The following is a 16645-nucleotide window of genomic DNA, read 5'->3' on the forward strand; positions in this document are numbered from 1 at the left end:
CATATAATAAAATTCAAGGAATTTGAACGTTTTGTTATAGACAAACGATCAAAACTATGACGATGCATGGGCAGAGTGATTAGTATAATATTTTTATATTTGTTTAGCAACGCAGTGAAATAATAATAAGGCAATATAAAAGAAACGAGTAATATATACTATATATCACTCGTTTCTTTTATATTTTATAAAAAGTTAATAAATGTTTTCACAAAGCCTTTTTTCCATTTTGGCCAATTGTTGTTTTCTCTGTGGTGACTAGTTTGTCTATGCTTATGTTTTTATTGTAATTTTTATTTCATTCATCGCAAGTTGCATTGCCTACTTCAGTCTCCGCCCGTTTAGTGTTTTCCTTATAAACCATATTTTAAGTGTACATTTGTGTATTACGTTTTATAGTTTAAGGACGGAAGATTACGTTACGCTATAAAGTATACTGTTCAACGCCACCGAGCTTGTCCCATCCTCGTCTTCGCCTTTTCAGAAACCTGTCAGATTACGCAGACGCACATTGACAATGTAGTCGATCATCATGCGAAAACTTCTACAGAATCATGTAGCAGGGCTACAAATCTAGTTGCACTATTTCACAGATCCACGAAATAGTCCTATATCATTTCCTCTATACGGCTCATTTCAGTGGTAAGTATTATTATTACTAACCGTACCCAGGAAATTTCCCGTGATAATCATTTCAAGTGTCACACGTACGATAACAATTAAAAATCTTCTGCCGTTGCGTTCTAAATTTGAATTGTGTGAACTCCCAGTATTGGGTTAATTAAGTGCGACGTTGCAGACGTGACATGGATCTGCTGTCCCCGGACGCGGAGGGCGGCACGACGGCGGGTAGCGTAAAGAGCGACGACAGCACGCCCCCGCACGAGGGCGGGCGGGGCTCGCCGCCGCCCAACTGCGCCATCTGCCTGGGCACCTGCCGTAACAAGTGCTTCACCGACTCCTGCCTGCACCAGTTCTGCTTTAAATGTCTACTAACATGGAGCAAGGTGAGTGTTATGAGCTACTTCAACAGTGAGTTTGTGTACTGAGTTACACTTCACCATATTTATAGGCCAAGCAAGAGAGCTTCCTTCTACTGTTTCATGATGCCTCATCACTAATACACTCTGAACCAAAGATATACTACTATGGCACTTTAATAGGTTATTAGGCTTTGGGATTTCCAAGTACCTACACAAAGAATTCATAATTAGAATGTAAATATTGAATCAAACTTCCATGTGAACCTTCTACAGGAGGGGGTAAATAGCCCTCATGGGGTTTACTTGGATTTCCACACAATATTTCTTTTTTTCAATTCAATTCTTTTCAATTTATTTGCAAAAGGTAGTAAAGGTTGAACACGCCAAAACGTGGGCATATTAAATAGTCAATAAAAACATAATCAAGTACATTTAAAAAAAAAAATTATTACATTGGCTTACACTACTATCGTACATTTATAAACATACAAATGTGTTTTAATTATGCTTTGAATACGCCATTGCTCTCACTTTGCGTCGAATGCGGCTCATCAAGGTTTGCACGGCATTGTCAGGGTACTTTTTACCAGCCCAAGTCCATGTTTTTTGCAAATCAGCCACGGAATTGATTTGCCCGCCCTTCTTTTTTAATATCCCTTTCATTATGGACCAATATTCCTCGATAGGCCTGAGTTCAGGGTAATTAGGAGGATTGCAGTGTTTTGGTACCACAGCAACACCATTCTGTTTGTACCAGTCTAACACAGCTTTGGCATAGTGGCAGCTTGCAAGATCAGGCCAAAACAATGGTTGCGAAATATGTTTTCTTAGAAACGGTAAAAGTCGCTTCTCTAAACATTCTTTTTTGTAAATTTCGCTGTTTACAGTGCCTGTAGTGATAAATGATCGACTTTTTTTACCGCAGCTGCAAATAGCTTGCCAAAGCAAGTACTTTTTCGGAAACTTGGACCTCTTTTTTAACTTACAGTCCTCAGGAGCATTTTTTCGACTCGTACTAGTATAAAACTCCTGGCCTGGTATCTGTTTAAAGTCAGCTTTTATGTACGTTTCGTCGTCTAACACGATGCATTTAAATTTTGTTAAGAAATTATCGTATAACTTTCTTGCCCTTCGTTTGGCCGTCAAATTCTGTATAGCGTTGCGGTCAGGTGCAGCTTGAGCCTTGTACGACCTTAACCCAGCTCTTGTCTTTACTTTTTGTACATAAGATTGTGACATTTGTACCTTTTTAGCGACATCCCGTGACGAAATCTTCGGATTTGTGTTAAAAAGCTGTAAAACTCTGGCTTCTTTTTTTTTGTGTCTTACGTCTTGCTTTCCGCCAGTACCTGACTTCCGTTCTACAGTAAACCGTTCCCGGAACTTTTTTAAAACAGAACAAACAGTGGATTGTGGATATTTCAGTAACTTTGCTAGTGCTCTGTAGCTTAGAAGGGGATTTTCTGTGTGTTTGAGCAAAATCATTTTACGCTGCTGAAGTTCAGGGCTCTCCATCGTGAAAACGAATGTACGAAGTGACATGCTGTCATAATATTTTTTGTTGATCATACTATTTAGTTTATAAATATATTACTAAATAGTTTGTATAGTCGTAAATAAAAAAAATATAAGTACATATGTATGCCCACGTTTTGGCGTGTTCAACCTTTAATACAATAAGTTGTTATATAGAAAATGGTGCATACATTCTACTTGAATAAGCATGCAAATATTTACTCATGAGCTACTTAACTAAAACTATTCTAATAACTTATGCTAATAAGTTTTCGAATACGACATAAACTATAATTACTTACTGCTATAAAATAATAATTTTTACACATTATTTACACAGTGCATATCTAAGATGATAATAAATTATGATAATAAATATGTATTCATATCAAAATTTTAATATATTTGTCAATCTTATAATATTGCTCACATGATGATTTGTTTTTATATGGAGGCATGCCAGAGTTCCTTATATCTAGGGGTAAATTATTAAATATTTTTACTGACATACACAAAACATTATTTTGAAAGAAAGCTGATTTTGAAGGAAAGGGGTAGCATAAATCAGGGCCGTTCCGAGGTGGGTATTTGGTACATGAAGCCTTATTTCTAAATGAGTCAATATTCTGCTTAATGAAGAGTGCTGACTAAAAACAGGAAACCTTTTAAACCATGTTTGTCTCCCAGGGAATATGATTATCCCAATCTGTCTTTTTAGTACAAAAATTGGATGAATATTAAATTTTCCAATAGATCTGTCTTTTTAGTTTCTTGGATATAAAAATAGACCTAGGGGCCTAGCCAGGAGGACAATTGTTTAATTGTCATCTTGGCTAGGCCCCCTGATCTGTAAGGTACTGTGGAATACATGAAACCAGAGATAAGTAATTTTTTTATATTGATGATGCTTTTAGACTTAACTTCCTATTTTTTTACCTCTGTATGTTTCATAGATAGTAACATAAATACCCTTGGGTTTTTCCCCGTTAGCCAGGTCCACACAGAGTGATCATATGCTCGAGGCAACTTCCTTGCGCACACTAGACACGTCTACATTGGAAATTGCCTCGCGCGTATGCTCGCCCTGTATAGACCCGCCTGTTTAACCGTTTGAACGCCACGCCTATCGTACGCGGCGCGTAATCGTGAACCTTGTCAGTACGCATGAAGGTTAATATTGGGCTGTAGCCGCACACGTCATACGACGTCTTTGGTGGTCAAAAGGTTAAATTATATTGAAGTCCAATAGAAAAAGCAAACAATGGAAACAAGTATGACAGCATGCATATACAAATACAAAATACAAAAACAAATACATTTATTTCATTACTGTTTACAGAGTTAGTATTTACCTAAAAGTTAACTTTGTGAACATCATCCCTTACCAGGCTGATAACGTGTATATCCTGGAATTCCTTTTGATGATTCATATACAACTTTCTAAACCTAGATTTGAACTGTTGGATACTCTGGCATTTGACATCTAACTTAAAAAATTTATGCAGGTTGGCTTCACTGAAATACTATTAACTAACATATATAACAAAACATTGATACAAATAAAGTATTTAACCTTTTGACCGCCAAAGACGTCATATGACGCGCGCGGCTACAGTCCAATATCAACCTTCATGCGTACCGACAAGGTTCACGATTACGCGCCGCGTACGTTAGGCGTGGAGTTCAAAAGGTTAAGTATATAAATGATTGATAAGGTCATTCTAGACTCTCGTCTCAATTTCCATGAGCACCTGAATGCATTGACCCATAATTGTTACAAGAGGTTGGGATTTGTCATTCGAAATGCCAGGGATTTTACTGACTCAAGAACAATAAAACTGCTCTACAATGCCTTAGTGAGGAGTAAGCTTGAGACGGCCTCTGTCGTTTGGTGTCCCTACGAGACAACATATGTCTTACAACTGGAAAAAGTACAGAAAGTGTTCTTGCGCTTCCTATACAAAAAAATGTACGGGTATTACCCATTCCTTTATCCTACCAAGTTTTTGTTGGGAATGATGGGATTTAACTCCCTAGAGGTAAGACGCAGCTCAGCACTTCTCACTACAATCTGTAATATCTTACGCGGTGACTCTGACTGTGTCGAGTTAACAACACAAGTAGTGCGTCTGTTTGTCCCAACACCTTCTAGATTTGAGTTTCGGCCTCGTAATCGCTGTCTTTTATCTGTGCCGGGTTCCCGAACTGTGTCGCGCAGGAACGCTCCTTTTGTTCGAGCTTTACGCAGCTTGAATTCACTCCTCGCATCAGCGCCTGAATGTGATGTGTTTGCAAGTAGATGGATGTCAGTGCGTGATGAATGTCTGAGGTTCAGCGAGATGATGGATATTCTTCCCTCCTCTGTGTTATAAGTGTCACCTGTATTCTAATTAGTATTTTGATGTTTCATGTCAACTCTTTCCAATTATACATGTCTAGATTGTCTAGGTTCAATATGTAATTTCACAGTGCTTTAGTTTTAACTGTTATACTGTGTTAATTAAAATGAATAAATAAAATAAAATAAAAATAAAAATGATTGTCATCAAACAGTGTGTGATTACGAATTATTGAAGGTAAATTGGTTTGTTTACATTATTTGTAATTTCTATTGGAGTCCATTATAGATGAAAGCTTGGCCACTCTGTGAATGATGCCACATCTAAATATAAACTGTGTATGTACATTTGCCATGATGTTCCTGGACATTCAGACAATATCTTAATGTATGTTTATGGCAGCAATATCATCTTCACTAAAAACAATACGTTTTGCTTTAAAACAATGTATTTTATTATGAATAATGACAGAGTTATTGATTTTAGAAAAATAATCTCGTTTAATGGCTGAAGTAAATGGTAGTGTATATATATTGTGGCAACTGGATTGTCTAACCTATTAGAAGCCTTATCACCTACTTTATTTATGACCTTATAATTTCTAGAAAAAATAGTAAATATGTTCCCCAATTTTCTAAATACATTAACAAAAAGTCTGTCAATACACACACATGATTGAATCAACAAGGAGGCACTTCTTAAATGTTAATATGTAGTAAGGATTGTATTGATTCACTTTCACATATTAAATCTAAAGAGTCTTTCAACTCTGCAAAGTATTATCCAACATTAAATGCTAGTAACAGATGGCTGGCCTTAAGGTTATCAACCTCACTATCATGGTGGAAAGAAAACATGCATGAGTCACAAGCTGATGAAGTATTGGTTCTTACACTACATCATTGGTGCATTTTTTTAGACATATACATCAGCGGAATGTTCAAAATCTTGTTTTTTTTTTCATTTATTTCTGCAAATGCTGATTTATGATTTCGCAACATTGCGCAGTTGAAATTATTTAAGATCAAAGATAATAATTACACTTTGGATCTTCCTGCCTTATCTGTAAGGTCAATTTTGAATGGCTTATTTTATTTTACAGTACATATGGTGCTACTTTTCCGCACTAGTGCGTAAATTAGCACATTATGTTGTAACTATGTCGAAAATTTAAAGGGTCATATGTACTGTAAAACGTTGTACGATACATGTGCGAATAGGTAATTCGCAACTCGAGTCGAATTTATCGCCACTCGTTACGAATTTCCTATTTTCGCACTTGTATTGTAAATAAGTATTATATCACCATTCTCACTCCTTGGTAATTTTTATTTCAATCAAGGTACTTAAATAGCTCTAGGTATGCCATGATAAATTTAAGAAGTTCCCTCGATCTCTCCTGAAACCCACCACTAGATCATAACTTGATGACAATGGAAAAAAGGGTTACACCAATTGAGGACCTCCTCCTACTCTGAAGTCTGTTAAAAATAGGTTGCTGACGTCATTACCAAACATTATTTTACTTGTATTAGACGCATGCCTTTAATAGGTAACTAGCATTGATTGTTAAATACAACGTGTCTCTACCTTCTGGACATAGATGAATAGGACGTGTTGATTAGGGTAGTTCTAACCTAGGTACAAAGTCTCATTCCAAACGCTACAGTATTAACGGACAAATTAATGATATACAATTTAATAATGTATGTAGATACACGGGAGCAGAGCGTCAAATCTTATCATCATTGTGAACGACTAACAGTATGCTCCTATTTATTGATGTATTATTTGAATTAATTTAACATTTATAATATATTTTTTACACACTCACTAAAATAGATCACCAGAAGTGGAGATGGACTGGCCACATGTTGAGAGATAGGCAGGAAAAATAGAGCAAAATTGTAGCAAATTTGTTTCCAAGACGTTGCACACGGAGCCAAAGGAGACCTCGAACAAGATGGGAGGATGAACTCAAACTCACAGCGGGCCCGAACTGCAGACGAGTGGCCCACGACAGACCCCAATGGAAAGAGCTGGAGGAGGCCTTTGCCAAGCGGCACACTGAGTTAAGATACATACTCTAACTCAGAATTAAAGGGCTTAATAGATAGAATATATTTTTCAATGATTATTTAATCAAATAATTTACCATATTAGAACATTGTTGAGAAGGAACTCTACTCGGGATCTCGGTCAATGTCCAGAGAGTAGAGACGAGTTGTATGAGGAATACAATAGGAAGGCCATGTCATGTCCAGAGTTCTAAACATAATCATTGCAATAAAACCTTTTACTCTCGCATTTTGTACACATTTTTTTGTAATTTTAACAAATCTAACGAGATATAATTTCATTATTTTATCTTTATTATTTATTACTTATCTGATATTTCTGCCATCTGCGTGACTGACATCCAAGTAAAATGTCAACAGACATATGGGTTAACAACACTTCACCACACGAAAAAAGTTACAATTAAATAAAATGCAAGTAAAAAAAAATGGTAGGAAAATATCAGCAAACGAAATAGTGATCATTCCTTTTGAGTAACAGAAATACAAAACCCTAAAAATCTGGGTTTTGCCACTCACTTGTTGACTTGGTTGAGTCATATATAAATTACAATTACACTGCAACAGTCGAAAGACACAATCATCATCATTGGATTATGAATATTACGACAACAGCGCCCGCGCATTCGTCTTCGTGGAATGGTGACGATGATTATTACAACGATTGGGCATACTATATCCATACCAATCTTCATCTAAATCGGTTTAGTGGTTTAAGTATGACGGGGCAACAAACAGTCACTTTTGCATTTATAATATTAGTAGGGATTTGTAATGTTGATTTGTTTTTAAACAGACTGTTTATTGACATTTAAAAATGTTTTTTTCTTAAGATGTGAACTTAAAAATATCTGTTTTGTTTTAGGTAAAAGCGGAATGCCCTCTCTGCAAACAGAACTTCAAATCAATAATCCACAATGTGCGCTCCAACCACCAGTACGAGGAGTATATGGTCGAACAGCGAGTGGAAACCATCCCAGACCCTGCAGTGGATCTCAGCAATGCCACCAGAAGATTCCGCTACAGGTAACATAGAATATTCAATAGTGTCGCTAACTGCTTGCTGTAAAGGGTGTTTTTAAATGGGTTCCAAGTCACTGGTTTTTGCTTTTGTCTCTCTGGACTGTTAAAGATTTTTGTGACATTTAGAGATTGAGGGGTAGTGTCGGAATTTTCGTAGGTGATTTTTTGGATTAATCCCCTAATCTGTGAAATAAAAGGTCGTTTCTTTTATGATGCGGCTACTACTGCCTCCGACTCTGTTAAAAGTGAACGGAATGAGCCCGTTTACAAAGCAGCTTTACCATCCTGTTTATATGGCTCAAATTTATGCAACAGCTCATTCGGTTATAACACGTTTTGTTACGTATCCGACTCGTTCTACATCACCCAAACGTGTTATGTGTCCCATGCAGGGCCGGATCTAGGGTAGAGCGAATGAAGCGGCCGCTCTAGGCGCCAAATCGTAGGGGGGCTCAAAAATGGCAAATGTAAAATGTCAAAAAAAAAAGTTGCTCCACACTTTTTTTTCTACTTTTTTTTTACATTTACGTAAATACGCGCGAAATGGCAGGGCGGGAGTGATTTCAGCTAGCGAAAATCCATATAGACCACGGTGCAAGCAGAACCGACTTCGGTCGGATATGACAATGGTTAGTTGTGTTAGACATGAACTGGAAAGTAGCACCACAACGCCACCGTGTACAATTGTACTTCATGCATATGTTGTGTGCTGTTGCTGGGGCGCCATGAAGGGGAGATTCTAGCTCTCGACAAACTACATTGTTCTCGTTGCGAGGCCGAAGTCCGAGCTGGAGGGAGACGACGCAAAGGCTAAGTGTCTATCTATCGAGGCAAAGACCTGAAGGCATTTCTTAGGCTACGCAAAAAATAAAAGCCGAGTTCGCAGAGCGCCTCACCGAGGCGCGATTTCATATGAACCAAAGGAGCGCAAGCGTGATGATGAGCGAGCTTTGAAGCCCTAGGAAACCGAAGGGGACGTCCCACGCTGTGCCAAAATACCGAAATGTGCATCCCGAGGCTGAAGGCTGAGTTATTGCAGAGCCGTCTAAATCTTAGTGTTATAAATATAAATTGATGACAAAATAAAAGGTCTGACGGACGAATTTGGCGCCCCTTGAAGGCGCGAGAGCTGAAATCATATTGATTCAATTCCAAGCTCTGTCATCGGCCTCGCATGGAAGCGTGCTGCAATCTTCGTCGTCTGGTCTGTATTTGGATCGTATTTGAGTTTTCGAAAAAAGACGTACAAATGCTGTGATGGTACTCTCTTTTGTTTGTTATGTATCCACTAACTGGCCCCGTTCAGAGCAACATAATATTGTGACGCGACGGACGGGTAACTACGGAACCTAAGACTGAGCATGGCCCGCCATGCTCTTGGCCTGTTTTTAATATACAGCAATTTTGGTAAAAAAAAATAATAAACTGCGTCAAAACTCAATCTCGCTCTACCCTGATGCCCGGGCCGACGCCGGTCACATGATTTAGAGGATTGTGCGATGAATACGTTTCCAGGACAACGCTGACGCTGCCGCGGCGCGACACGCTGGCCATCCAGCACCTGCTGATGCACTACCCGATGATGGCCGGCGTGCTGCCGCCGCCGGGGCTGACGGGGCACGCGGGGCACGCCGGGCACGCCGGGCACGCGGGCCACGCCGGGCACGCGGGGCACGCCGGCCCCCTGCCCGGGCCGCCGCCGCCGCGCCGGCGCCGCCGCTCGCCCAACTCGTTCCGCCGCACCGTGTACCGCCACAACCTGTGGGCGCGCCCGCTGCCGGACTTCACGGGCCGCTACAGGGACTGCTCGCCGGAGTTCTACCGGTACGTGCCCATTGGAAATCCTACTCGACTGCTCTTCATTACAATCTCCGATGATAAGCAATCATTTCCTTCTGCGAACGCTTCGGCCGTGGAGCGACCTCCTTGTCGAAGTTTTGTTAAGGAGTTATTTGTGTGTTCAACTTTGTTTTTTTGTTACCCATGTTGTATTTGTATACTAGTATTTTGTACAATCATGATATAATTAATTAAATTATTGCCTAAGCAAGGTACGAGATTGAAAAGCTTGATTATAACACTATTGTATACAATACTTTTTCTAGAAGTCAACAAAAATAATACTTTAAACTAATAGAATCAAAAGTATACAGCTATTTAAGATACGCGAGCAGCCACGATACCTTCATACTCGTACGCGCCCCGGCCGCCGGGGCCCGGCCGGCCGGTCGGCGACACCTCCTCGTAACTCATGAGGCCCTGGTACTTGCTCCGCGCTAAATTCTATTTTTAGACAGTTTTTTTTCTTGATTTTGGCCAACGTAGACTATGGAGACGGTAAGTGGTAAGCGGGTTTCGTAGTCTACAGATGTTGCTATATTAAGGATGTCACATGTGCGTTTATGACTTATAAAGCAATTGTTTCTACTATACAATCTAAAATAAATAATTAATTTGAGCTATCGTTTTGTTTCGTCCTTTTATTCATTGTAGTTGACTAAACCGTTTCGAAATTAATATTATAGTTGAGTTGAGAGCCCATACATGAAAAGTAAACTAAATAAATAAATAACAGTTTGGTATACAAAATCTTAAGTCAGCAGTAGACGAGTAGAAAAAACTCTTTTGTATTATTTTTATTTTTTTGAAGTAAAAATGTATAAGACTTCTACTTATACATTTTTAACAATTTGTCAATTAAAAAAGAAAATATTATACTATAGTACATTGTGCAACGTGAGGGGTAAGTGAAATTTCGGAAGCGAGGGTAGTAATTAATGGTAATCGATAGCCTCAGGCTGGAGGGAATTAAAGACCCGAGGCTTGCAATATTCTTACCCCCAGAGTTACACACAATGTTTTTCATCACACAAGAAAAAAATATATTTTAAGAAGAATAAGCAGAGGAATTATTCTTAAATGGGTGACATATCAAACTAATAATTATTTGTTGACAGGTTAGGCATCGAAGGCACAGACCTATTCGGCATTCTGCCACAATTGAAAATTATGTAAAAATATTTTAAACGGCTATGCATTACTTACATTAATCAAATTAAATATTTTTAAACATATACAATTATACTTATTTATATTTTTGAAGTTAAACTCATTTACGCTACTTGGTTTGTATGAATTAGTGACATAATGAAAAATAAAGTTATAACCCAACTAGCAAAGTAGTCATATAAGATTGAGCTTATTCAGCTAATAAATCATATAAAAGTCATGTAGACGTGAATTATACAGCACATGTCGTATAAAGCCAGCTTATGCAGCTTTTTAGTTACTCAGCATATCAGTCATGTAAGCAAGTCGAGTAAACGTTTACTCGACTTGATTATATGACTAATAAGTCATATAAGAAATGCTGAATAAGTCACTTTTTTACGTGGCTTATATGACTATTTAGTCGAGTAACAGTGACTTATATATCTGACTTACGACATGTCAAGTGCAGTCGAGTAAAAGCAATGTAGTTTGCTATTATATGACATCATGTAACTTATACAGCACAATAGCTATATATGTTACATGCTGTCATATAAACGCGAATTATAGAACATGTTATATATGAGTATCTTATTCAGCGATTTAGATATTGCTGAATAACTTACCTCTACCTGATGCTCATGTGACTATTTGGTCGAGTAATGACATTTTATATGCCTTTATTGGAGCAGAATTAAACGTAGTCGAGTAAATGATACAACTTTGCTATTATACCACTATTTAGTATAAATGCTACCTTTTTATGACTGTTATAGCTCTTAAACATCATTTAAAGACATCCGACACGTTGTTTGGATATAAACATTTATTATATGAAAATGGATTGGATTAAATGGAAAAACATGAAAAAGACCGGTGGATACAAGAGGAAAATGAAAAAGAAGCGGCAATCTATTATCACCAATTTAAAAACTACTCTTACGCAAGGAATTTCGGTAAACCGAAGTGAAGTGACAAGTGCTAATTTTTCAAGTTGTTCCGTAGAAATAACAAATGTGACCGAAAAAAAAAACTAGTACTGCAGAGTCGGAAAACATGCACGTTGATGTTGGTGGCGTTGTAGAAGATAGCTCCGTACAGGAAATGGAACTCCAATTCAATGCTGATGAGAGCAGTGGATCCAAAGATTTGGATGATTTGGGGATGATTGTCAGTATTGTCAGTATTCACACAAAACTCACATTCCTCTAATGGATAGTGATCATATATAGCGTACTCTGAACAGTTTGGGCACCAGAAAAAAATGGTGTCGTGTAGATTTTTTATATTATTGTCCGATATAATAAAATGTGTGGGATCAATTGTCAACGGGGACGTTGAGTATCCGCATCCAATACACATCGAAGACAAAATGAAATGAGTCTCGCTCCAAGGCCACTGTACATCAGTATCACTACACAATTGATCTTCTTTTCTTAAAAAATAGTCCACATCAGCTACAATGACCATATTTCACGGTGCTACTTGTCTCTAGAAATAAAATACTAAAATCTGTAAAAAGGTTTTTTCAGAAACTCTAACGAACCCTAAAATATGTCCGACAAAATATGTATAATGGCGCTTTGACCGCTAAACTTGCTATATAAGATGCGATTATATAGCTTATAACTGGATAAATGCCGTATAACCGCGGCGTTCAAGAAAATCATCAATATTAATTAAATTTATATTTAATTAACTAAGAATTATAGTGGGGCATTAAATATTTACTATTAAACATAGTTTACTTCATCAATAAACTTACCTTCGCAATACATTTCTACCATACGCCGACGTTATGAGCATTCTTAATAAAAACATGTAACATCATGGCTGACTAATAAAGAAAATACTTACCGTCAAGACTTATTAAGACGAATTCCTTTTTTATTCTAGTTCGAGTTATATTCTATTGTTTAGTAGCCTAGGATGCGATTACTCCACAAATATGTCATATAAATGGAAGTTACAGATCAGTTCAGTCATATTTAAGTCATGTAATTTGCTAATATACAGCTAAATTGTCATAAGATAGTCACGTCGGTGGTTATTATAAGATCTATAAGTGGCGGTGGTTGCAGTTAAACAACTTTTATATGACTGAAATGCTGAATAAAATGGGCCCAAATCGCGTCATATAAACGTAATGATTTCGTAATGATGACTAATAGTAAGAGCTAAAAGGATACCGCAGAAACGTTGCCGCAACCATTATATGACGAAATTTTGCTAGTTGGGAACTCCCCCTTTTTTCTTTCACTATTTATAACTCCCGCGGGAACAATATATTAGATCCCTCCAACAATACAAGGATCAGGAGTTAAACTGCAGTCTAATAATTATGTATACGATACCACACAGATCCAGAGATTCTGGGTGCTTAGCCAATGTGCCAATCGTTAAAGTTCTGTAGCGTAGCGCAGTTATCTCTGTCCATCACTCTTGCATATTAGTGCGACAGTGACAGTCGCGTTTCGTTCGCTACGGAGCGTTATCGATTGACATGTTGGCTACGCACCCTGGTGTGGAATGTGGTGAAAGTTTAAACCGGTATCATTAAAAGCTTACTTCATGTGACGAGAAAACGGAAACGGAAGAAATGTAGGGAAAAGGCAAAGTAGGGAAAAGATGGATGCACTGAGTATGAGAAAATATACCAACGGGCGGCAGACAGTAAAACTCATGCTCACGCCGACCTCGCGCAAACAAATGGTAATTCACACTTTATTTATATTACGTCGGTGACAAACAAACATACGGCCCGCCTGATGGTAAGCAGTCTCCGTAGCCTATGTACGCCTGCAACTCCAGAGAAGTTACATGCGCGTTGCCGACCCTATTATATATTTGTTTATGTTTAAAAATATTTAACGTCTGACGCCTGCAAGTCCAGAGGAGTTAGATGCGCGTTGGTCCGCGACCAAACAGTGATAGACGATGACATTGTCCGCAGACGCAACGACTCGCAGATGCACCGGCTGGTGCCGTGGCTGAGCCGCGAGCTGCACTACCTGCTGAACGAGAACGCGGGCCACATGTCGTACGTGCTGGCGCGCCTGCTGGAGCTGCTGCCGCAGCACCACGTCACGTCCGCCGAGTTCGCCGCCGCCGTGCAGCGCTACTTCGGCGACCGCACCGAGCACTTCCTGCACGAGCTGCACTGCTTCGCCTCCACGCCCTACGACATGGCCGGCTACGACCGCCAGGTGCAGTACACCACCGACACCAGGATCTCCACCGTGGTCAACGAGATCTCCAGCACGGACTCCGACTCGGACTCCGACATCGTCATGGTGTCGGCGTCGGCCCCGCCCCCCGGGCCCCCGCCCGGGCCCTCCGGCGTGGTCCCCATCGAGACCGTGTCCCGCTCCGGCTCCGACGACGACGGCGAGGTCGTCGTGGTCGGCTACATCAAGCCGCCCGCCGACCGCACGCCCGAGGTCGTGGACCTGCTCGGCTCCGACAGCGACGTCGTCGTGCAGGAGGCCCCGGAGCCCGAGCGCAGCCTCGTCAAGCTGAGCCTCACGCGGCGCCGCCCGCCCAGCGACAGCGACAGCAGCTACGTGCCCGAGCCCGAGCCCGAGGGCCGGCCCCGGCGCAAGCGGCGCCGCCGCTCGGGCTCCACCACGGACTCCGAGCGGCTCACGCCCTCCCCGCCCGCCCCGGCGCCGCCCCCGGCCTGCTCCTCCAGCTCCTCCGGCTCCGAGCCCGCCCCGTCCTCGTCCGAGTCCGAGGACTCCGAGGACCGGCGTCGGCGCAACCCGAAGCGCACGCGCCGGAAAAGTCGCAAGGACAAGAAGCGCAGTAAAAAGAGCCCCCCGCGCCACCGCGCGCGCCGGGCCTCCGACCGGCCCAAGCACAAGCCCCCCCGCGGCCCCGGGGCCCCGGCGGCGCGCCGGCCCGAGGAGCCCGCCCCGGGGCCCAGCACGAGCCGGGCCGCGCGGCTGCGCAGCGTGGTCAGCGTGCCGGCCAAGTCCAGCGACTCCGGCTCCAGCGGGCCCTCCAACCTGCTGAACCTGCTGAGCAGCGCCATCCTCAACCCGCACTCCAACGTGCTGGCCTACAACAGCGACAGCGGCTCCGTGCCCGAGTCGCGGCGAGCCCCGGAGACGGAGCGGCTCATGCTGAAGGCGGAGTCGTGTTTCAAAACCGAATCTTCGGGCTCCGACCCGGAGGATGACCTGCCTCTTAACCTATCCGTGCAGCGCTCGCATCCGCTTTGAAGTGATAAATTTGTACACGTTCCTTCAACAATTGGCAGGAAATTGGTACCGACTCGCTTGAAGCGGGATGGAGCTTGTCTACGAACAGAGTGCTGCGAATCAAATCTAAACTAGAACTGGATTGTCTTATGTGGAACGTGTTAACGGTGAGGGTTCCTCTCGTGCGTGATATTGTGATACATTTATACTTAGGCGACGGACGCTCGGGTGACGTCATTGTATAGTAAACTATTTATGTAGATATTATTTGATCGATGGCTAAGTGCGTTGCGAAGACTGTTTTGATTGCTTTGCGAGATTTTCTTCGATTCTAAGGAGACTTATGTAACTCTTTAAGGCCGCCTCTCCGCATGTTTTGCTTACGTAAGTGCTTAGCGATAGGGACGAAGTTGTTTGTTAGAAGCATAACTAGATGCCGTCCCTAACGACTAAGTAACTATGTAAAGATATTTAAATAACCCGACTGCTGAAATAAATATACCTATGCCACAATCTTAATTTAATCTAACTTCTCTTCTGTTATACCGTCTAAAAAAGTAACGTTAGGCGCGCCAAAGAAATAGGACATACTCGTCATACGTTATAGTAATAGTACATCACTACAGAAGCCGGGACGAAAGGGGTTGCCGGCCGAAGTCATAGACTGATAGGTTTGAGGCGGGCAACCCCATATTTCCCGCTGAGGTATGTATAGTGATTTTCTTAACCATGCAATGAAATAAAGAACAAAAAAATTAGTTTTATTTTAAAAGCATAAGTAAATAAGACGAAAACTAACGTGTCTATTTCGCTATTTTTTAACTCTGTTTTAATAGAAAACAGATACTTCATACACTTATACTTTATTATAAGTGTAAAAAAGTACGAAAGCACGTTCTGAAGGAACCTTTAGAATTGACACTTGTTTATATTATGCTTCTCCTGCACTGTGTCCTTAACCCTTTTCCAGGCATAGTACGATTTATCGACCACATACGCGCCATTAGAATTTCAACTTTAGCGTTCCGATTTAAGGTTCAAATTAGATTACACTTTCAGGAAATGTTACTCGTCTTCAAATGAATCATCAAAGCTGGATTAATTGGAATATATTTGGCTTTTTTGGGAAAACCTTGTAGATTGGTGCGGCCTGGAAAAGGGTTAAGCATGGAGTACAATGCCCATAATGTTGAAGACTTCTTAGTTTCTGCCAGTTCTTTAAATATGCCAAAAACACGCGTTCTGAGAAACTTTTGGCTTTTTTGTGGTTTTCCAATTTATAAAATTGTCATAAGTAACCATATATTTAGCCTTTGATTTTGCCGGCAGCAAGTTCTGTATAGCCAATTCTGCTTCGGCTCTTAATTCAGGTGGGTTGCAATCAATAATCATTTCAGGCTGACGCAACTAGGAACAAAATAAGTTTTGTATGGAACTTGTTTCGCAAATCTTTGCCAACGAAGAAAAATAAAACGTCAGTGCTATTTATTCTGTCAAGTTTACATCAAGTCAAC

At 40.6% G+C, this 16645-nt stretch overlaps 1 protein-coding gene across 2 annotated transcripts; it reads left to right on the top strand.

Moving 5' to 3' along the window:
- Positions 1–177: 177 nt before the first annotated feature.
- On the top strand, positions 178–15644 carry LOC133519367 (E3 ubiquitin-protein ligase Topors-like). 2 transcript variants are annotated; one of them, XM_061853411.1, is made up of 5 exons: positions 178–642; positions 800–1007; positions 7781–7941; positions 9454–9762; positions 13883–15644. In XM_061853411.1, the coding sequence occupies exons 2-5, from the start codon at positions 807–809 to the stop codon at positions 15150–15152; spliced, it is 1941 nt and encodes a 646-aa protein (XP_061709395.1). In that variant the 5' UTR covers positions 178–642; positions 800–806; the 3' UTR covers positions 15153–15644. The 2 variants fall into 2 exon arrangements, with proteins under 2 accessions (XP_061709395.1, XP_061709396.1); XM_061853412.1 differs by lacking the exon at positions 9454–9762.
- Positions 15645–16645: the final 1001 nt, after the last annotated feature.

Source organism: Cydia pomonella, chromosome 6 (genome assembly GCF_033807575.1).
Source record: "Cydia pomonella isolate Wapato2018A chromosome 6, ilCydPomo1, whole genome shotgun sequence".
NCBI lineage: Eukaryota > Metazoa > Arthropoda > Insecta > Lepidoptera > Tortricidae > Cydia > Cydia pomonella.

Excerpts from the sequence above, each read along its gene's own strand:
- LOC133519367 (XM_061853411.1), top strand. The coding sequence starts at position 807 with ATGGATCTGCTGTCCCCGGACGCGGAGGGCGGCACGACGGCGGGTAGC. Across the intron at positions 7,942-9,453 it reads ACCAGAAGATTCCGCTACAG|GACAACGCTGACGCTGCCGC; the intron begins GTAACATAGAAT and ends ATACGTTTCCAG. Across the intron at positions 9,763-13,882 it reads TGCTCGCCGGAGTTCTACCG|ACGCAACGACTCGCAGATGC; the intron begins GTACGTGCCCAT and ends CATTGTCCGCAG.